The 23792-nt window shown below is 36.3% G+C and overlaps 1 protein-coding gene across 1 annotated transcript in view; it reads right to left on the reverse strand.

The window, feature by feature from the left end:
• Positions 1–11435: 11435 nt before the first annotated feature.
• The window catches only part of ITGA1 (integrin subunit alpha 1), a 159456-nt gene continuing 147099 nt past the window's right edge, over positions 11436–23792 (reverse strand). The window contains exons 25-29 of the mRNA XM_080805080.1: positions 21981–22085; positions 21714–21818; positions 20473–20565; positions 18234–18350; positions 11436–13807 (exon numbers count right to left, since the gene is read on the reverse strand). Of these exons, the coding sequence (XP_080661206.1) occupies positions 13763–13807; positions 18234–18350; positions 20473–20565; positions 21714–21818; positions 21981–22085 (465 nt within the window). The 3' untranslated portion in view covers positions 11436–13762. The remainder of the gene's footprint in view (positions 13808–18233; positions 18351–20472; positions 20566–21713; positions 21819–21980; positions 22086–23792) is intronic.

Here is a 23792-nt window from a genome sequence, read left to right on the forward strand (position 1 = left end):
AACTCTAAACTCTTACCAGCCTGGAGAGAGCACCAGAAATAACTGCATAAGAACCTTTATGCATGCACTAGCTCTTAACTTTCACGAGTTTCTCCATATATTTATCTTTCCATTATTTGCTGTCCCTAAAAGCCTAAACCACTTATCCATTGCCTCGTCATCTGTCTACAAAATTGTTGTTCTTTAAGATGCTATATAATCTCCAAGTTCTAACCACCCCTTTGAGTTACCATCACTGAGTTTCCCATGTATATGCTTGATAAACATGCTAATAAACTTGTTTTGTTTTTCCTGTTAATCTGTTCTTTGTCTATCTAATTCACAGGGCCCTAGCTATAACACCTAGAAGAGTAGAGGGAACAGTCTTTTCCTTCCTCAAACCACCAAGCACGTACAAGTGAGCAACACCAAGAGCTGGAGAAGACCATAATGACCAGGGCACCATGCCATGCAGTCCAAGTTGAATGTTGGGACCATCATGGTAGTTAGAGGAGCCAAGGAAAAGGATGACAGGAGAACAGTGTTGCTGCTAATTGGTATGTGTGAGCTATATGTTCTATTAACCCACAGAAGATCAGAAGGAAAGATTTAGGCCTGAGGTTCCTACACATCTGTAAGTAGGACTTGAGTCAGAGAAATGTTATTGTAATGCTATAGGCTAACCACTGCATGCCTCAGGGTGAGAATCCAAGATATACACACATCTGCTTAGTACATTGTATCACTGTGTATAAGTTGCCATTTATTTTTTATTATAGTCGATTTTCCATCCCACCTCTCAAATTAGGGTTACCTTATATGCTCCTCTTATTGGCTCTATGTATCTGTAGCAAAGCAGCAGAACTTCCTGTATTTATCATCTTTGGGTTGTAGGTTACAGAGATGAATATGTGGATGAAGAAGATAAGTAACAAACATCAAGGCTGATCAGAAAAGATTAGGTCAACCAGTTCCGGAGTCAGTTTCTGTACATTAATATATAACTTAACTTGAAACAAAACAAACTCCAGCTGTTTCCAGGGAGAATTACAACAAACCATTTAAAATAGTTTAAATAAGTTATTTAGAATTTAAAAGAAAACCCTTACATTGTTGCCCTAAATTATTACAGAAATTAAAAATCCATATATACCAAAGTGACTACTCAGGATAGGTTGCTGAGAAGAGGAGAGTGAGATAACTACTTATTGTCTACCAAGTGCTGAGAATGCCACGTGTATTATTATTCCAATTTTTTTTTTATTCTGGCTTTTCATCACAACTTATGGGCTGGTGTTTTGTTCTCCACTGTGTGAGTGAAGAAGCTCATTCTTAGAAAGCCAAGGTCAGGACACTTATCCAAGCAAGTACAGCTAGCAGTGTCAGAGTGTGCCTATGGACCCAAGTCTCCCTGATTCCAAAGTTCATTTTCTTTCCACTCTATTAGGTGGCCAAATTATACTTTGGATACAATATTTCAAAACTGCTTTATAAGGAAAGGAATCACATATATTTATCAGGTTGTTCATGCAGCATATAAAATCCGAGTAGAGTTCAGCTCAGGCAATACAAGGCATGTAATTATGTTGAGTACTAAGCATGGTTGCCTTTCAAGGCCATATTGTCTCATAGGAAAAACAAAAAAAAATAGCCAACTCTAATATAATCACAATCCCCCCCACCCCGTCACCACCCCATAAGTTTTAAAGACAATAAAAACTAACTAATAAATATATCATAATCATAAAATACATCCATACAATGGAATACTTTTTAGCAGTAAAAAGGAACACACTGATACAGAAGCAACATGGCTACATCACAAACAAGTTATGCTGAATGAGAAAAGGCACATATAAAAGGCAAATACTTTATAAATCCTCTGATATGACCTTCTGGAAAAAGCAAAACTAAATGGATAGGAATCAGCTCCATTGAGAAGGTTGGGGATGAGGAGAGGAAGTGACTAAAAAGAAGCTTGTGGAAACTTTTAGGGCAACAGAAGCCTTATACATGTTGATTATGGTGATGGTTACATGCTTTTGTACATTTTTTGCAACCTGCAGAGCTACTGGTTTGAAAAGGATAAACTACTGTGTGTAAATATCTGAATCATCATGATTTAAAAACTTTGAAAATCCAAAATAAAAACAGAATATGTTTATAGAAAGGGAGATAGGTGGGGTAAAGTCTGAGCTACAGAAACACCATATGGGGAAAGAGCTCTGGGGGAAGCAAACTTAGGATATGAGTTAAGAAACAAAATGTGAATGTTTATGCCACAATGTCTAGGAGAGGAAAGAAAAGAGACTAATTCTTCATATTTAATTACATCTTTAAAAGGCATTTTCAGTGTAAGCACATTTGTCTGACTTGACTAAAAATTGATTGAAGAGAATGGATATTTCCTTTTATAGTCAGTGGAAGTAAAGGAAGTCTGCACTGTCATATGTTGTCTTGATTTTTAAAATAGTTTATCATATAGTAATGATCTTAATATCCTAATATCCAATTTTTTCAGTTTTTTAAAAATTTTTTTGGTTAAGTTAAAACAGTCATCTGAGAGTCCTGATAGTTGGTAGAAGGAAAATAAATTGACAGACATTAACTTGAGAGCCAATTTTAGATATTAAAATAATATGGAGACAGAAAAATTAAACTGTTATTTTGGACAAGAAGTAGTAAGTTTGTGGGACTTAATACGCTAAGATACCATTAATATGTTAAAGAAGATTTAGATAAAAGAACTAACACTTTGGTTAATGTAGAGTTAATATTAGATATAAGTTAATATTATATAAGTTAATATTAGATATAAGCACATGCTTTCAAACAATTACTGCTTCTCGAAAGCAGAGCAAGGTTTTTAGCTGAAGTAGTGAAAACCTCGCTCTTGGAAGAGCCTGAAATAGGTTGGGAAATACTATCAGGGACATTGTGGAGAAATTTCCAGTACTGGATGACTTTTAAATTGCCTTCCAATCTATGAGTCTATGATTAGTGACCATATTATATGTTCATGGTTCTCTTCCCAAAGAGATATAATAGCTAGATAAATAAAACTTTACTCAGATTATCAATTCTTGCATTCATTCAATAATAAATAAATATTTTCTAAGTACCTACTATGTGCCAACTACTACAAAGATCGATGTGTGTTCTCTTCCATCTCCATGTTTTCATTTCTCATCCCATGACTTCTGAAATCCTTGCTCATGGAGGAAATGACCTTGGAACCAGACAGAACTTTGTTTTTATTTTAGCATCACTTTTATTTAGCATCACTTATGAGCTTTATAACCTTGAAGCAGCCCCTTAATTCCTGTGAGTCTCAGTTATATCACCTGTAAAACAAAAATAATAATAGGATCACCACGGTGTTAGTGATGAGATAATATACAAGAAAATTGCCTGGCATGTGGGACGTAGGCAATAAATGTTGATTTTCTTCCTCTTTGTTTTCTGCTTCTAGAAAAATGGGAAACTTCACCCAGCCCCATCAGTTCCATTCAAAACTACCTGCTTCACACGTGTCAATTCTTACAGCTCTTATAGAATACAAATGACTCTTCATTTAAACATACAATCTTCATTCATGAAGATATGGTCCATCTTAGAAGGTGAAAAGCTGCCGTGCTGTCAAATAATACACTAATTGGAATCTTTGCAGAATTCCCCACCTTATAATGATGAGGCACGCAGGATGGGTAGAAATGAAAAAAGGGTTTGAAAAGTGAATGAAAAGGAATAGCAGATGGTACTTGGGTGCTAGTAGAATACAAAAGTCGGAGAGTAGAGGAAGGAAGAAAATAGAAAACGAGAGACTCAGCATGTGAAACTAAAGAGCCCTGGGCATTTCATCGAGGACTGTTAGAGACTCCAGCATGGCTAATTTCCAGCTCCACTAATTATAGTCTGATGACCGATTCCGGGTACTATTCTTTATTTACCAGGTTGAGGCATTTCCACTCTTACTTTTGGAATGCCATTCAGGATTGTGGTATCTAATGAATTACTGCCACACATCCTCGGTTGAAAGATACTACAAAAACAAAAAAATAGCTGAGCAAAGTGGAAGCTAAAGATGAAACCTGCAGATGTTTCAATGCTGCTTTTATTAATTCAAGCCAGTTCTTGCCAGTCAAATACTAACTGGAGCACTGGCACATGACCAACCTGCATTCATGTGTGAAGTGGCTGGCAGCCTGGGTGCCTACAGACAATGGTGCTTGCCCTATTATTCCTGCCATAAGGGAGGAATTGGACCATTGTAACCGGAATTTGTGCAGGTCAAGGACCCTACACACCGATTAAAGACTCAACTCTCGGAGTGGAACGACTCCATGATTCTGCTCTAATCCACCAGAAAGTTTCATTTCAGCCACCAATGAGTCCTTGAAAACCTGCAAGACATCAGATTCAACTCAAGTATAAACCTGGATTTCTGTATCCTGAAGAATTCCAGGGATCTCCTTTCTCACAAGATTATACTCTTTCCACATCTTAATGTTCATTTTGTTTGATATTCATACAGCTGTCTCCAGCTTTCTTATGGTACCTGTTGGCATGACATATTTTTCCCCCATCATTTCCCTTTCAACTGATTTGTGCCTTTGAATCTGAAGTCTGTCTCTTCTAGAGGGACCTTATTCTCTTATGAGACTGACAATCTCTGCTTTTTGGTTTGAATGTTTAGACCATTTACTTTTAACATAATTTTTGATATGGTTGGAGTAACATTTGCTATGTTGCTATGTGTTTTCTATATCCCTTGTGTTTTGTTTGTTCCTCTGTTTCCCCTTCACTGTCTTCATTTGCTTGTAATGCTTTTAATGTAATGATGACAGCTCTTGTTTCTGGCAAAAATTCTTTCTTTTTCAAGGATTGTTAATAAAATAACCCAGTTGATTTTGCATAATCAGTGGGGCCACACTTGCTATTATTCTTTTTTTAAAATTAAATTTAATTTTTTTCAGTGTTCCAAAATTCATTGTTTGTGCACCACACCCAGTGCTCCATGCAATACATACCCTCCACAATACTCACCACCAGGCTCACCCCCCCCCCCCAAAAAACCCTCAGTTTGTCTCTCAAAGTCCACAGTCTCTCATGGCTTATTATTATTCTTAGCGAATTCTTTCCCATCTTTCTGTATCCACTCCTTGCTGTCTGGCCCATCCCACCCCTGCTTGAAGAAGTAGGTAAAAAAAGTAATTATTTGACATCTGGATTATGGAGAATTACACTATGGCATATATATGTGTGTATAATGATTATTAACTTAGAGAGAAGGTGAGAGGGGATATATTTTCTTTTTATTTTCAGCTCCAGAGTGAAGGAAAGAATTCGATGGCTATCACCATTTTAATACCAAAGAAAAATTGAAAATAGAATGTAACATTTTTAGAAGGCACAGGGTACCATGTTCTCTGTGATATCAAGCATATCGAAATAGAAATATGTAAAAAATAAGCATGTATGCCCAGAAAAAGGACAATTTGATGTTAGTAATATCTGGTATTATGGCTGTTTTAAAATTATTCTTCTGTTTTTCAGATTTTCTACAGTGTGCATATATTCCCTTTTACCTTAGTTCTTTATTGATTTAAAATTGGATACTCATTTGTTTAAAAACAGGTCAAATAGTATAACTATTGTAAAGAAGAAAATAGAACTTACCACCAGTCCTCATTGATCACTTCTGTTGGGTGAACATTATTCCTGATTTCTGCCTGCAGATTATTACATTAATTTTATAAAAGTAAAAAAAGACACCACAAGGGATAGGAAAGTGAAGTTTATGCCTATGCTATAAGCCCTACAAATAATAAATTCTGATGTATGTCATTTATTTTATAGTGAATATATCCAGATTTTTTCTTAGTACCTCCACTGTGTATTCTCATCCTAGGCAAAGGGTGAACTGGCAGAAACACTACTTCTCACAGTGGAGAGAAAAGACAGGGCATTGGAGACATGCTGACAAAAATTAGTACAATATTTTATAAATAACCTCCTCATAAGTCAGCCTGTTTCTTCTGTAAAAGTACCTCAGTCATCCTACAGCGTGGTTTGAGGATGAAAACATTTGCAAGATGAACATGTGTGATTACTACTAAAACTCTTTCTTATATTTTCTTCTAGCCCTTCCTTATATATTAAAAATTATATTTCTTTGAATTATAGGTTAAATAAAGAACTTTTTTTCACTTAGGATTTTTTTTTTGTTTCTCTCCATGTGGTCTAATCTATTGTTACAACAGATAATTTATTTTTAAAACATCCCATTAGAAGAAGATATGTGGTTATACGGATTCTGTGGCTTTTGTGTCAAGTTTGCAAAAGACTAATCACATTGCTATATTGTGTACAGGAAACACCACAGACACACTTTATTTGCTTTTGTTTTTTCCTTTTAGACCATCAAAGTGAAAACCTACCAAGGAGCTAAAAAAAAAGTTGGAGCTTTGGAAGAAATATTAATCTTGGATAAAATTTATGTATTTAAATCACAGCAATCCCATTCTTCTTTGAATCATTAGAAAAAAATTCATAGACAAGACAGGATGCTCCTTTACCTTGACGTAAATACACAGCTGATGCACAAGATAAGAAAGAATTATACCCAAAATACCAAACCTCTCACCTCAAATCAGTGTACAGGATATACTATATATTAGATATTCAAAATATTCTTTTACACTCTCAGCTATTTCTAACTCTATCACTTTAATGATTGTTGCCTGAAAACAGCTTTTTAAAAATGGGTTTAAGTTAGACATCTAATAAATTACTAGAGTCAACAAAGGTGTTTGCTCTGGAGGAGATGAAAACACTTTTGTCTAATGAGTTTGTCCAATAAAAGTCTTACAGAAATGCACATATCCTCAAGTTATTCATTTTAATAGGTTTATTCTGAGGTAAATAAAAAAATACACAATGCAATATACCTTATGTCAGACCATGCTGAAAACTTTATTGGAGTGATAGGAGACATGTTTCAGGGCAGTAGTTATCATATACAATATTTTTCTTTTTAATCAAATGGATACGATTCTTCACACTGTTAACAATTTTACACCCTCACAGTAGTAATACACAATAGCCATTCTCTTCACAGGCTGATGTTTCCTGATGAAGAAAGCAGAGAGAGAGAGAGAGAGCTGTCGCATCCTGCAATAAGGCCAAGAGGTGTCGGAATTAAATGCGAAGTATCAGGATGTCCTGTGTGAAATGATTCCAGTATGAAGAAGATCTGATGTGTTGCTGCTTCAAAGGATTGTTTTTACTTGAGACAAAGTGTACTAAACTCTAGCAAATTAGCCCTAGCTAATAAGCAAGTAAGAATATATTTTTATTTAATCAACAATTTACTTGTGCAAAGTACATGTGTTAATACGGTGTGTGGGTACAATGTGGTCTAAGGAAGCTTGTGGTATTTTGAGGAGGAAGGATGTATATATAAAAGATAAATAGCTTCATTTCCTCTCCCCCTCCATTTTTTTTTTCTGTCTCTCAAGATGCAAGATGCCTCAGGGGGGCATGACAGGAAGACTGCCTGCCACCTGGCACTGGACCTACCACGCTACAATGTCTCAGAAAGTCACGATCAGTTTCTGTGGGGGGGGGGGGTGTATCTTCCCTTCTGCTTGGCTACTACTCTGTGGAGGAACAATGATGTTTAGTTTTCCTCATTCAATCTCTTTCTTTAAAAATGGGGGTGGGAACAAGTAATGGGAACAGGGAATTGTTCAAGAGGACACCTGGCTTTCATTCTGTGTTACTTGGAAGATTTCTCTTTAAAATGTTGTCGTCCATCTATATGCACAGATCACGCTGCAATAAAAGATTAAGCATTGAGTCTCAGTCTTTTGCAGAAAAGCTTCTAAAATTCCACTTAGTCTTTTTTTTCCCCCCATAAAGACGTGACTTGAATTATGGTGAAATCAAATATCATCATAGTTGGGAATGTCACTGGTCCCTAGTGTACTGCCAGGGTTTCCGTGGTGTGTCAGATAATTAAAGGATTTCCAAGTCTCAACTCACCAGAAGAAAACATGCAACCATGCAAGGTCCTGCAAGGGGCACGAGGCTTGTAATGGCCTTGCCAAGAAGTTCCAGATCAAAACAAAACATCCCCAGTGTGCACTTGAGAATAGAAGAGACCGACTGGAGGGCAGAAGGCAGAAAGATACTGCAAATGGGCTCTGGCTTCTACTGCCAGTCCTCATAGCATGGATATTCTCCAGCCAGTAGCAGGAGGCAAATGCAAGGAAGTCTTAGGTAAAGTTCTGCACTCATTAGTTATGGGAGAAAGGTTTTGATATAATTAAAAAGGCAAAAAAAAAAAAAAAAGACGCTGACCTTAAAGCAGAGTACATCTGAAATGATGACTCACCTTGCATTGTATTTCTCAGTATGGCAAATTTTCAGAAAGAAGTGCTTACATGTATATCTGATATGGGGTGGGGCCAGGCTGATCTGGGGTGCCGTGAATTCAGGGGTTAAGCTCAGGCCTTTCATAGAGGCAGAAGTATGTATCCATCCCCATCAGTTAAGACCTGGACCTCCAGGTGCTAGATGTCGCAGGGGACAATGCGATTGGGGCTTAGGAGCTGACACAGGCTTCTTCATGTTTCCTCAAGGTAGATGGTTAAAGGCTGCTACTTGGAATTTTTAAATTCAAGGTTAAATTTTAATATGAGGATCAAGGGGGATGCTTGGGTGGCTCAGTCATTTAAGTGGCTGCCTTTGGCTCAGGTCATGATCCTAGGGTCCTGGAATCGAGTCCCGCATCCAGCTCCTTGCTCAGCAGAGATCCTGCTTCTCTCTCTCCCTCTGCCTGTCACTCTGCCTGCTTGTGTTCTCTCTCTCTCCCTGTGTCAAAAAAAAATAAATAAAAATCTTTAAAAAAAAATATGAGGATCAAGGATATTGACTTGTTCACCAGATCACAATGTTAGGTGTTAGCTCTATTTTTATTGTTTTACATAAGATATTGCACAATAGCGCTTCCATCTGGGAAACAGCAGAATTGAGCCTTTTTGTAATGCATGGCAGGGTTAACATCAGAAGTCCTGTGCAGGAGAGGTTTAGGGACAGCAGTTTGGTATGAAAGGGGTTGCAGAGTGGACTCATCTTGAAGCTGTGTTTGCATTAAAAAAATCTGCTGTTTACAGTTAAATCACGTTTAAAAACAGCTTCAGTCTGAAGATTTTAGAGCCCTCTTTTAATTTTTCAGATTATTATGTCCATGGGTGAGGATGGAGATTGTAGGGTGCTGATGGCTACATCCTACAAACCCTTCCTTCAACTCTTGGCATAGATGCTGACAGCGTCCCACAAAGGTTGGCAAATTTAAAGATATTCCTTCTCTGAAGTACAAGGCATTTTGCCCCTATTACATTATGCCTATATCATGTCATGCTTTTATAGTGTCACAGAAGACCTGAGGCCTGAAATTCTGTATAAATGATCAGTTCACTGAAGCTGGTATTCCCAGCAAACAGAGAGGACATGTAAACAGGTTTTTCTCCAATAGGCTCCTGGAAAATCTCCCTAGGTGGTGGGGTGGGGGGAGATGACTAATGTAGAGGACTTGAGAAGTGTTGAAAATAAATGAAGGATGCAAAGGATATTATTTTGTAAAAAAAAAAAAAAAAAAAAAGGAGTTGCCAGAAGCCTCTTTAGTTGAACAATAACGTGACTGCACCAAGCACATGAATCATGCTTGGAGCCTGGGTCTTCCCTGGTTTTCTCAGTGTTGTGCCAAGCAAGACAGTTAATTTTCATGGAGCAGATTACCAAATCTTGACAAAGACATCTTCTATGAAAGCGCGCTGCCGGGAGCTGGAGGGGGGCTGTTCCCCTAATAAGCTGTAGCCCTTGCAGGGGCTGCCTGGGGAGAATGTGGGCACAGCTTCCCACGGCAGCTACAACCCAGCTTTGGTCAAACCACTGTGCAACCACATTTGCTTTGGGAGCAGATATTTGTTTTCCAGTTGAGTCTAGATATTGGTTTTGTAAAAGGAAAAGAGAATATACATATCTATAGGTATTTACAGGTAGGTATTTGCTTGTGTAGGTACATTTATTATGGTTGAGGAAGCATCAAATTTTGCAAAAACATCTTCCCCTACAAGCCTCGTTTCAAGCATACTGATGACATGGAAATATTCAGAGATTAAATTGCCTATGACTTTAAGGCTCAGAGAAAATAATTGAATAAATGGAACCACTGAATTTCAAACTGGATCATAGAAATTACAAATATTTGCAAAGGATGAACCTTCACAGTATTGTTTCAGGGCTCTGGATTCCTAGAGAAAGTAAAAGTTTCTTTGTGGCTCTGAAAGTCTGATTTTCATTGTGTCACCTTTTATATTTTCTTGCTTTCAACTCCTTACTTCTGAAAGTCTGTATCATTTTATTAATATTAAAGGAAGGCTATAATTCTAGAAATTGAAATTGAAGAATGAGGGATAAAATTATGTCTGCTGGGCTTGGGATGAGCATTTAAACATAATTTGAAAGATGATTATACTGTGTGTATTTATGCATTATATATACCTAACATGTTATATCTCTATATCTCCATATCATTGTATCTCTGTATCTATCTATTTATCTGTTTATCTATCATCTATTATTGTCATTTAATCTATTTCAATGGTATGCTGAAGTCAGTTTATACTGGTTCGTGAGAGCTGACAGATCAATTTTCAGGAGTTTTGCAAGCTGGTTAGGGTTATACTGGTAGCTTGAAAATGGCCATGGCAAGACTATTTAAATCATGGAAATTGGCAAATGATACAAATCAGGGATTTTCTTTCCTTCTGGAGAGGTTGTTGTTGAGTAATTTACCAATATACCATTCTAAGTTTGCTCCGGAAAGGGACTTCATACATATTTTAGTTCACAATGGAAGAAATAATCAATTTTATAAAATACCAATGTTAAAAAAAAGTTTTTGGCATAAACTCATAGTCCTAAATAGCACTCACTTCTCTTATTAAGTGCTTTAGAATAAAATGATTAGAGTTTGGTATATATATATATTTTTAAGATTTTATTTATTTATTTGACAGACAGAGATCACAAGTAGGCAGAGAGGCAGGCAGAGAGAGAGGAGGAAGCAGGCTCCTGCAGAGCAGAGAGGCTGATGCGGGGCTCGATCCCAGGACCCATGGACCATGACCTGAGCCGAAGGCAGAGGCTTTAACCCACTGAACCACCCAGGCGCCCCAGAGTTTGGTGTATTTCTTAATCATTGACTATGTTTTAGAACATTCGTACTGTTGATTTATTATTTTAGTCAAAACTTCCACGTTTACTTCTTTTAGATAGTTGCAGAACTGTGCACTAAAGTTAAATATTAATGAAAATGAATGAATTAATTAATGAAAATGGATGAATCAAACTTTTCTTGTTGGTGTAGCTTTTGTGTTTATTTTTTTGTCATTTTGTCAAACCCTGCCATTTGGTATTACTGAGGTATTTTGTATTTGATTTGTGTCCATTCGTGTGTGTGTGTGTGTACATATATGTGTGTTTACACATTACACATACAGATGCTCACACATATACACACATAAAGCCCAACAAATAATAGTATTAGGGAAAAGGGATATCTGGTTCATTAAACATTCTGTTTGAAAACTGGGAACGACTTCTGTTAAAAACTGTGCCAGGCTTATACGTAGCTGTTTGATCTGTCCCAACGGTTCCTCCTCTCTTTTCTAACAAGTTCGAAATGCCATTGTTTCCATCTTTCCCTTCCGGGTTAACATCGTATTTGGTTGAAATGTGCACATTCCTGTAACATCGTATTTGGTTGTAATGTGCACATTCCTGTAACATCGTATTTGGTTGAAATGTGCACATTCATTGAAACAGGATGCTTAACAGTCCTAGAGGCCAAGTGTGAATTTAAGTTTACCTGTTTGATTTACTTCTAAGAATGTGCTGATTTTGGAGCTGAGCTGCCAATAGGCTGTGCAATGCGGTGGCTCAGAATAAGAGAGACCTGAGTTCTGTCGGGCAAAGAAAGAACAGGTAGGAAGAATGATTTCCAAACCTGGGATAGGCTGTGGGAATGAAGGAAATTCCCGAAGTGGACATTTCAGATCAACGACCGGCAAGAGGATATCACATCTCTGGAAGGACAGCCTTTCTTCCAGTATTGATGACCGGGGCACTCCCCAGGTGCGTGATTTTGGTCATCAGGATCTTAGACGTAGATGCAGACAGCCACGAGGGAGCAGACTCTGAGTCCTCGGAGAATTCTTTGGAAATTAGTTTTAAAAATTAAACCTATGGCATTTAATTTCTCCCTTGATTTGATGCTTTGGAGAAAAGTAGAGTCCAGGACTTTCTGTGTAAGGTGCTGGGCAGGTGCTGGTCTTGTGATGGTCAGCCAGGTGGAGAGATGGAGTTGTTGCAGGAATATCAGCAAATTTTACAGCAGTAGTTCACACATGCAGCTATGATACATTCATCCATTGTTCTTTTCCTAAGAAACGGAGCAACCTACGAGCTTGTGCTACAGTAGAGTCCGATGCACCATAATGAATACTTAAGGAGCCAAGAAGCTCAAACAGAGGTGTGATATCTTTCTCTTGGTGCAAGGTTTCAAACCCAAGATTCTTCAAAATACATTTCTGGAGTTCTATTTAAATATTGATATGCCACACTAAAAAAAACAGTGGCTTCTTGGTAAAAATGCAATACTATAATAGAATGCTGCCTTTCATAAAAATAAGAAATGTGTTTGGAAAATTAAATACCTTTAAAAAATTAAAAATAAACGTACTCTCACAGCTTGAGGGTTTAAATGAACCACGTGCCAAGGAGTTGAGAAAACTCCTACTTCTGGTTACATCCTGGACCCCTAACGTTCAAAAGCTGCCCAGCAAAGATGAGTTGGGCATTTCTGTGGCATCTGCTGCCACGTTCCATTCAGAAACCATCTTCGCATATCCCACACACAACAGGGCTTTTCATTACAAATCACTGGTATGCCCCACAAAACTGCTGTGAAGTGCTGTTTTCAGCATGAAAGTTTTGAGTTTTAGGGCTCATGTCAAAATTAAGCATGTTCTGTGAAAGCTTAATCCATTCAGTGAGCTGTCCTTAAACAAGTCTATCTTCATTTTCCATCAGCTCAATTGTTTCCAAACACTTTGGGAGAAAAACAAACAAGCAAACAAACAAAAAACTTTCCAAGTAGAGAACCCAACACAAAGATGTTGAATGTATTCTCTATGACTTAATTCTATTTTCAGTCCATATTTTATATATACTCTATAGAGGAAAATTTGCTCATTTGAAGAGAGAGAAGTAATCTTTTTCGGTTAATTCCTTTCTTGTCATTTACAAATGTTGACTATCATGCTGAAGGTGGATATCCATCAGGAATCAATGGAAAAAGCTTAATTTATCAATGATCATAAAAATCTTTTTATGCATTTCTTAAATACTCTGGATGCTGATTTAATATATAAACATATTTGTACAAGTTATTCTTCATCTTCAAAACACTTCGTAATTTTACTTAAATAACACAAAGTGAGTAATTATTTAAAAATATTTTTCATCATTTTATAAAATATATCTTTATGGTATTGTTTTTGGATCTTCCTTGATTTGTCATTTTCCAAGTGATTAATCCCTGATGGATTACATAAAGTTATGTGACTATGTCTGAAATTTCTTGTCACATATTTGAGGCAAACCTGAGGATAGATAATCGAATAACTGTTATTTTTTTCTCCTGTAAAATACGTCATTTCTCCATTTTCTTCTTTAGTGGTCTTTTGAAGAATCCAATCTGTTGAAAAAATACCAAGCATAACACAATTAATTATTTGAATTTAGGTAATAAATAGTAATTTCCTTAGATAAAATTTAATACTATGTCAGTGCTTCTGGGCATACAGATAATTAATATAACTGAGATTTTTTTTCACTGACCTCTTAAGTAATACTGAATGTCAAGAAATGATATTTATTAAAATGCCTCATTTTAAACTTTTTTGTTGGTTAAATATGTCGTCTCCTAGTAAAAACTAGTACACATGGTGAACTAACTTAGAGATTCCAGGAAAATATTTGGGAAGACATACAAACTAGAGTTAGCTAGCACTGAATGGCACTTTGTCATTACCTTTTTTCTCAGGGATGTGGCAGAGAAATTCCATCAATTAACTGATGATCATAAATTGAGGTCATTGGAGGTGGGGGGAATCTGGTACATGCATCAAGGCTGAGGGGGTGGGGGAGACTTGAGTTGTCTGGATTAATTTTAAATGTGTTAGAATATCTGCCTTTATAGGCTTGACAGGAAGTGCCTCTTGAAAACATGCTGTATCATTTGCATATGAAAAGGAACTCACTGATCATAGAAGAAATTTCACATGGGGTGAATGTGGGTGACTTTTTATTATACTGTTTAATTTGGATCATTATAAAATTATAAGTGTTATATTTATTTCCTATTATACATTATAATAAAAATAAGTATAGGCACTGAAAGGGAACTTTGTAATAATCTCATCTAAAATGTGAGTATTTTAAATAAAAGGAAATTAAGGGTCCTAGAGTAGTGTATTTTTTAAGTCTATATATTTTTTTAAAGTGTCAGAGCAGATTATAATAGTTCAGGCAGTGAGTTAATTCTTTGAAAGTATGTTTCCTCCATATCATTTTAATAATGAAGTTATGGTGAATTTTGCAAGGGAATGGTATATTTTTAAAAAAATCATTATTGAATAATTGAGGCTTATATGGGATAAATGGTCAAAAATGCAGTTTTAAAAAAATTTTTATTATTTTTTATTATGTTATGTTAGTCACATACAGTACGTCATTAGTTTTTGATGTAGTGTTCCAAGATTCATTGTTAATGTATAATACCCAGTGCTCCATGCAATCTATCCCCTCCTTAACACCTACCACTGGGCCAATCCATCCCCCCTCCAAAAATGCAGTTTTAAGTTAAAGAAGGTAACTTCTTTATGTCTTCCACCATGACACAGCTTTATGTCTTCCATTATGTCAGAATCTAGTTCTGGATTCACAAACTATCAGGCCCCTTACCTTGTGCCTGCAGGTCCTGAGATGAAAATAAACCAGACAAGGCTTTCCCAGGAACAGGGGGTGAATATAAGACTTTTCTCTCTTTTGTCCCTCCCTGCTCTCTCTCTCTCGTCCTTTCCCTCTTAAGTCTTTTTGCATCTTTTCAACCTTCCTTTGCTTTCATATACTAAATGCTCTATTTTATTTTTTTATTTTTGAGATTTATTTATTTGAGAGAGAGAGAGAGAGAAAGAGAGAGCGCCAGGGGGGTTGAGGAGAGGGGCAGAGGGTAGGAGAGAGAGAATCCCAAGCAGACTCCCTGCTGAGCACAGAGCCCCACGCACGGCTCCATCTCAAAACCCTGCAATCATGACCCAAGCTAAAATCAAGAGTTGGACGCTCAACTAACTGAGCCACTCAGGCACCCCTAAGTGTTCTATTTTAAAACTTAATTGTGGGGGCGCTTGGGTGGCTCAGTGGGTTACGCCGCTGCCTTCAGCTCGGGTCATGGTCATCTCAGGTTCCTGGGATTGAGCCCCACATCAGGCTCTCTGATCGGCTGGGAGCCTGCTTCTCTCTCTCTCTCTGCCCGTCTCTCTGCCTACTTGTGATCTCTGCCAAATAAATAAATAAACACTTAAAAAAAAAACTTAATTGTGTTATCAACTTTTCCACTCAACTAATTCTATTAATGTGGGTTGTTAGTGAAGTTGGGTCATAAGACTGGAGACTAGGTGAATACAGGACATAGCTTCAAACTGGCTGGAGCCAATACTGGACAAAATTAAAAACAAGCAAATTTTGTTTTCAGTGCCCAGACTTACAACTTTCACTTTCCTTCTCTGCCTTTCCATATTTACTTATCAGTAAAGGCTAGATCTTATTTCTGCTTATCCCTAGTTAAAAACCCTATGGCAAAGGGTCAGATTCAACAGTACCTGGTAGAAATTACGTGCTTACTGACTATAATATGGAATAAATGTTGAGTGAATAAATTTAACTAATATATAAAATGGCTATATATATAAAACTAATATATAAAATAGCACTGAAAAATGGTGGTGCTATTTCCCATCCACAGTCTCCAAGGATATGTATATTGGATAAGGAATACAGCTTCAGGGTTAGTAAATAAATCATTAATGATGAAACTTCAGGCATCAGTATGAAATCAAGTTAAGAAGGAAAAAGGTTCTGCTTTCTTAGGGCTTCTCTGTGGGCTGAGTCTCATTTCCTTCTGTTGGTCATATTGGTCTGACTGGGCTTCTCCCTCAGTGTGTGGTACTATATTCCAGAAGGTGTTTCTCCATCTATTTAAACCTGTGTCTCCTCAAAGCCTTCTCTCTTCAATATTAACTATAGCAAGCTACCACTAAGATTTTGAAAAACTTTAATTTCTACCACGTGTACTGCAAGGACAAATTATGTAAAGACAGGGCTTTTAGAAATAGAGTCACAGATCCAGGCAGAATCTTTGACTTGTTCCCTGTATGGAGCCTGGGAGTTTCAATGAACTTCTAGAGTCAGATTTGGAAGAAGGAGGAAGAAGGAGGAAGAAGGGATAATCCTAAGGTTTCTGCTCAGGGTCTATTAAGTGTAAAAAGATCCCTGTGTCCTAAACCACACGGGCAAGTGCAGTGCTCAGAATAGAAAAGCACACTGAAAGAAATCAACAGTAAGACGCTCTCTGGAATAGAGGTGCACAGAAGTGAAGAAATATTCTTTGTTTCAAGCACAACCTCGACATCACTAAACCAGGTCTTGGGTACCACGGTGTGGTAAAGCCAGGTATTACAGACGGGACACTGATAACCCTCCGGAGTAGGAGGAGAAGCTGAAGGTTTGAGAAAGCAAGGGATTCTGTCCTATCCGGACTTTGCTGGAGAAAAGCTGCGGTTTCTGTTCACTAAACTAAATGCTACTGACCTACACCTTTAACATGGCTTTGTTTATCATTCTCCCTGAGTGTAATCTCCCAAAAAGAGGAAGTTAGGCGTTGTAAGCCAGTCGAAAAGGGTAGCAACTTTGGCAATTTGTGGGACAAAAATCTGTTATTTAAACTATTTGATTAAAAGAGAATTCTGCTGCTCAGGTATTAGCAAAATGAATATGTAACCATAACCTGTGTTTTTAACAGAGTTTAGCTATTTAATAAAACCATTTGGTAAAATATAGGGTGGTATGATGTTAGAATGAATACCAATTTGATGTTTCACTGGAAAAAAACATTAAATTCAACTTTTTGATAGGATTTTACTCTCAAATTTGTGTAAATGCTATCATCTTAGTTCTGCTTAATTTGAAAAGGATACAGTGGAAAATCTCACACATCTCAGTATAAGCAAAATATCTATGTAAATATATGGATTTACTGAACAGAAATAGTTTTTAAAATAATTTATTTATTTATTTGACAGACAGAGATCACAAGTAGGCAGAGAGGCAGGCAGAGAGAGAGGAGGAAGCAGGCTCCCTGCTGAGCAGAGAGCCTGATGCGGGGCTGGATCCTAGGACCTTGAGATCATGACCTGAGCCAAAGGCAGAGGCTTAATCCACTGAGCCACCCAGGCACCCCCCGAATAGAAATAGTTTTAAGAGAGGATTTGAAATAGGAGTCAGTGAAACAGTAAGATTTCTCTTTCATCAACTGACTAATGAACTTATCTTCTCTCAGACACACAGCTATTGCATAAAACATGGCATATTTCTTCATATATTAAAGAAGTCTTAGTTTTTAAGATATATAGATATATGTATTTGGATAAGGCTCATCTTAACCATTCTATTATTTATATACTCTTAAACTGACATAAGAACTCATTTTATTCTTTTTTTTAATAAAAGAGAGTTTTCATTCTTTACTTATAAAAGTAATGCATACTTAATTTACAAATATCAGTGTTATAGACATATAAAGGTCTTTTGCAATCCTAATCCCCAGAGAGATCCATCATGACTTTTGGATTTGTTTATTTATTTTTTTCTTTTACAAAACTGAGATTGAGTTGTGCACAATGTTTGGGATATACACTTTTCTTTTTTCTTTTGTCTTGGTTATCATCTCAATATTTTTAATGGCTGTGTAATACCATATTACACAGCATGGATAAATGATAATTTGTTTCACCAATTTGCTGTTGATAGTTGAAATAGAAAGTCAAAGGAACTTTTGTGCTTACCTTCCACAGGGCTAATATGAGCAGCATTAATAGCAATAATCCAGCAAAAGCACTCAACAGGATGACCCATAATGGCACTCTGCCCGGCAGTCCATCTTTGGATATTTGAATAGCAAACTGAAATTTATTTAAAAAGACTGTTAACATTGATAAACACCTATTATATGTCCTGTTATATTGAGTTCTTGCAGGCTATAATTTTCTACCAAACAATGTACTTAATCTGATTACTACATACAGAGAAAACCTTGAGTTTACATTTAAAAATGCCTTTCATCTATTCAAAATCTCTAAGCATGTCAAATTTGTTATTACCCCAAATATTTATAATCTTATGCTTTAGAAATGCATACATAAAGAGCAAACTGTCTATGAACCAGAGTGCTTGGGAGTGGAGGTGCATTTAACTCACTGAGAACCCAAAGTATTATACATTTTAAAGATTTATTGATTGACTTTAGTGCATTATCATGACCGTAAAAGTTTAGGCTGGAGTGTTACCACAGGTTGCTGACATAAAAAACCTGAGCAGTTTTTCATGTGCTTTATTTTTTTCACGTGCTTTATTTTTCGTCTATAAATTTATATGAAAATTTCCTATAGTAAAATGTACAAATCTTAAGTGTACAGGTAACATAAATTTTTGCACATATATGCAGCCCTATGTGCTTTTTATTAGACAGCATTGTCTCTGCCAGTAGACTCATCTTCAGTCTGTACATTAGGTCTTAACTGAAGGAGAACTTTGAGGTAAAAAGCTGTTAGTTAGGTTAATGCAGCTGCTCCATGCGGCCCCCAAACCATGGTGAGACTTGTCTGCCCTGGGTCTCATCCCTAGGTTTCTAAGAAAAAAGACTAATTCAGGGTAGATCTCGCGATGAATAATAGTTCAAGTTTCTATGTTTGCTTGTCACAGGGACCATCTCAATTCCTAAAGCTAGAGAGAAGACTGGAGGTAAAAATGGGAACGGAGAAATATTTACATATATTGGCTAGTGATACAAACTATTCAGATGGCTCCAAACTATTCAGTGTGGGTCACTGCTGATGCTTTGGGAACGCAGAGCTGGCACGAGTGTACATATGTACAGAATAAGATCTTTTAGGACAGATTTTAAATACATCTAAAACAATTCCTTGAACTGACAGATGCAGAAGCTGAAATCTGGATGGGATCAGTGACTTCCCTAAGATCATGCAATTAAAAAATGATCACTTTTAGTAATTTTAAAATGTAGGTATAATTTTCTTTTAGGATAAAATGTTGAATGATAGTTCCAAGGGGAGTTTTAAACTAACATTTAGGGGAAATAGAGCTAATTATAAAATTTCAACGAAACACATCTAGGAATCAAAAGTACTCTTTTCCAATATTATTCATACTCATTTTGGGGGTGGTGTTTACTGGTAAAATTTTGGCTTCTCTGCATGTGGAACAACTTTGCATTTATCAGTATTCTTTATAACGTAAGTAACTATTATATGCTTATATTCTTTTACCAGGGGTCATTGACATTGGAACTACTTGAGATAAGTATTAATTTGAAATAAGAAAATTTTAAACAATATCTGAACGTTAGGTAGCTTCCAAATAAAATTATATGACTCATACTATCCACATGGGATATTTAAACTCTCCCATGAAAAGAGGAGAAATGTTTACATATCCACATCTGTAACAAGTACTCTGGCCTTATTTTATAATGAAGCAGGAGTGAAAAAACCTCAAACCATTTTGTTTTTCCCAAGGACTGAAGTGTGAATTTGTATGAGGGAATAATATTTCATTTTTGCTTCTGACTTCCCAATGACTAAATGAAGAAAACCTTTCAAAATTTACATTTATTTCTGAAGTGTACAGTCACTTTCTATAAAGTGTTTTTCAAGTCTGCTCTTCAGATATCAACTGCATTTTATAATGTCAGTTTTTAAGGAGGAAAATTACAAATGCATCTTTTGTTATCAAGGTGAAAGTAAAAACAACAATTTACTGTGATAGTTACAAGCAGTAAAGTCAAACATGGCACGTTAATTGTAAATATCACGGTTTTTCCCCGTTTCTTACAAAGAAGACTGAAATCATACTTGAAGTTAATTAAGTACAATTTAAAGCAAAAGGTGTCTGCTACTTAGTGACTAGCTAGTCACTGCTTTAGGTTCTATAAGCAATTATAAAACATTATGTCACAAAATTCAGAGTGAAATGTATAATGTTTTCAAAACTTAGAGTTGCTCTTACCTCTCTTTTTTGATTGCCAGTACTTAAAATCAGTGATGTATTTTCACTCTGAAGGTCTGCCCTTACAGTAAGATTTAAGCTAGAAAAACGTGTCTGAAAAGCAAACAGGATTTATTACAACATATTATGCTAATCATAGTGAGAGCTAGTCATGTGTGAGCAGTGCAATTTTTAAAATTGAGATTTTCCTGAGAGATTTAAAAACACTGGTTTTATTAACATCCAAATGGAACTGGTGGTTTCAAACGATGACCCATCCCTCTTCTCTCCACTCAAGTTGTTACGTAGGTCCTTGTTATAGGACGCAACAATTTTCTAAATCATTTTTTTCAGATTTAGCCTTAGCAAAAACAAACCTCAAACCCTGCCCCCTTTCATACAGCTAGATATGAAATAGCTACACTCTGGTAATGAAGTTTATATACGAGCTTGTGTAGGATAAAACATGAAATTGCCAATATCCCACAGTTTGTGACTTATAAAAATTGCAACTTAATATTTTTAATATATAAAAATTGCAACTTAGGTTTTGATCAAACCCAAAAAATGGAAATTTCATATAATTAACCAAACACTTCTACAAGAGAAAGAAACCATACAAAATACAATGGATTAAGTTTTAAAGTAGCTTGTTGTCAGACAGATTTGACTATTAGGAGCTAAAAAATATCCTCCTATTTTATATATATATGGTATATATAGTATATACAAATGTGTATATGTAGTATATATAAATGTGTGTGCATATATCATATATATATTGTGTATTATATAGTATATATAAATGTGTGTACATACATATGTATATATATGTAAAGTCTGATCTAATACAATAAATCCGCAATACGTGTTAGCTTTATTTGTTGTTAATGGTGTCAAGGAGTCAAGCGCTGTCTCTCTATAATTCTTTGTCCCTTAACTGGGTTCTATAGTATTAAGATCAATGCAAACTTTGATACCGTATAGGTGTTTATTTCTAGAGGTACAAAAAAAATTGTAAGAGAGACCGAAAACAAAAGTATATATCTGGAAGGGCACCTTGGAGATAACTTAGTTACGAATAAACAAGGAAAATGAGACCCATTTGGTTGGTTAAGTAGAGCTGGGTTTGAACCACATATTTTTACACTTCCAGTTCTTTCTACAGAAGCACTGTACTTTGTATATACTAAGTAATGAAAAAAAATTGGTTAACATAATTCAGTAATTCAACAATTGCAGAGAACAATGCAATCACTTACTTTTATAAAAGTTGGTTTCCATACGATAAGTGAAACATTCACTTGGGTCGTGTCAGAAGGAATCAAATTACATGTAATGGTAGCAAATTTACATGTACTGCAGTCCTGTTTAAATGATCAGAGGTACATATTAGTACCTTTGTTATTTGACAAAAAGATACCATATGAAGATATTCTACAAGATAGTTATTTTTAGGTTGATATTGAATTTATTCACTTAAAAGGCATGAGATAAAACTAGTACTTGTCTTGGTTATCTGTATTTACCGGAATTGTGCCTCTTTTGAGATCTTCGGGTTTGGATATAATTATTTTCTTCCCAGAGTTGACGCCAAGAGGGTCCTGAAGGCTACTGGGTCTGCAGTTCGCATTCTAAGAAGTGAAAATATTTCTTTTATCAGACAATGCCAGATGTCAGAGGGAAAAATGACTTGGTGTAATAACGTGAAGCATCTGTGAGACATTGTCACAGGTGAAAGATCCATCTTCAGGAGTGTGCAATATGGAAGAAGCTATTCTGTAGTAGCCCTATACACCCACTCCCAGGCAATAACGACTGTTAGCATGCTACTCTTGAATTGTAATAGATATCAGGGAGATAGTTATCAAAAAGGAAGGGTGCTAGTGGAACTTACTATCGTGTAACATACTCATTAACTTATTGTTTTCATCAAATATTAGTTGTAAATTCCCATAATACAGAGAGAGAAAAGAAATTAAAACTATGGTGGGAAAAAAAAGGGTTGGCATTTGTTATTCAATATGATGGCTCATACAATGGTTTGTGAAACAAACAAAAAAAGAGATGAGCTTTCATCTGTATTTGTGTATTCATCCAATAATATTTCAGGAGTCTCTAAACACCAAGGGTAAGATACTTGGTCTATGTGGGAAGAAGATGTAAGTCAGCAGCCCTATAAATGTAAAGATGCCATGTTTATAAGACAGCTAGTTCTTAGATTGTTTTTCCAGACTTAACTCTAATAAACATTTTGTTCATCAAAACTCTCTACAGCCTTGACAAAAGATAATAAGGTTAAAGTTCATAAGTAATAGGAAAAGTATAATTTTAGTCTTTCTACATCCTCACTAACTTGCTTTTTTGGATTAGAGAGAAATGGTAGAGATTTTTTTTTTAAATTTTATTTATTTATTTGTCAGAGAGAGAGAGAGAGAGCGCGAGTGCACAAGAAGGCAGAGTGCCAGGTAGAGGTGGAGAGAGAAGCAGGCTCCCTGTTGAGCAAGGGGCCCGATGCAGGACTCGATCCCAGGGCCCTGGGATCATGACCTGAGCCAAAGGCAGCGGCTTAACCGACTGAGCCACCCAGGCATCCCAGAAATGGTAGAGATTTAATTTTTCCTTGTTTTTAGGAAAACATTTAAATATCACAATCCAACTATCACTGTTTTTACTTCTTGATTTCTGAGAATATTTTAACTTAAAAAAAGTCTCTGAAGAAAAGACAGACTGTCAAATGCTGATAATATGCATGCATTGCTTCAACATTCATTGTGATTTTCTATGCCTTAGAGACTGAACCGACACAATTTACCACACTGACTCATTCAAAGCTATAGGTACAAAATGGGTGTGATATGGCTATTATTTGGGATAAGTGAGTAAAAATGTGCTTTCCTGTTTTACGTGCAGCTGTTAAATTGCTTAGGAGCAATTAAGAAGTCTCTTTTTAGAGATGTTTGATCACCTCAAAAATATTAAAGCTCTAACCAACATGTTAAGACACAAGTCAACAAGTAGTTATCTAAAATCCACTTCAGTGGATTGACTAGTATTCCAAAAAGACATGCCCAAGTCCTAGCACCCGGAACCTGTGGACATGCCCTTATTTGGAAAAAGGGTCATTTGGAGGCACCTGGGTGACTCAGTTGGCTAAGCTTCTGCCTTCAGCTCAGGTCATGATCTCTGGGTCCTGGGATCCAGCCCACCTTGGGGCTCCCTGCCTGCAGGTAGTCTGGTTCTCCCTCTGACTCTCTGCCTGCTCCTGGGCTCATTCTCTCTCCCTCCCTCTCAGATAAATAAATAAAATCTTAAAAAAAAAAAAAAGAAAAAAAAGAAAC

Source organism: Martes martes (genome assembly GCF_963455335.1).
Source record: "Martes martes genome assembly, chromosome: 5".
NCBI lineage: Eukaryota > Metazoa > Chordata > Mammalia > Carnivora > Mustelidae > Martes > Martes martes.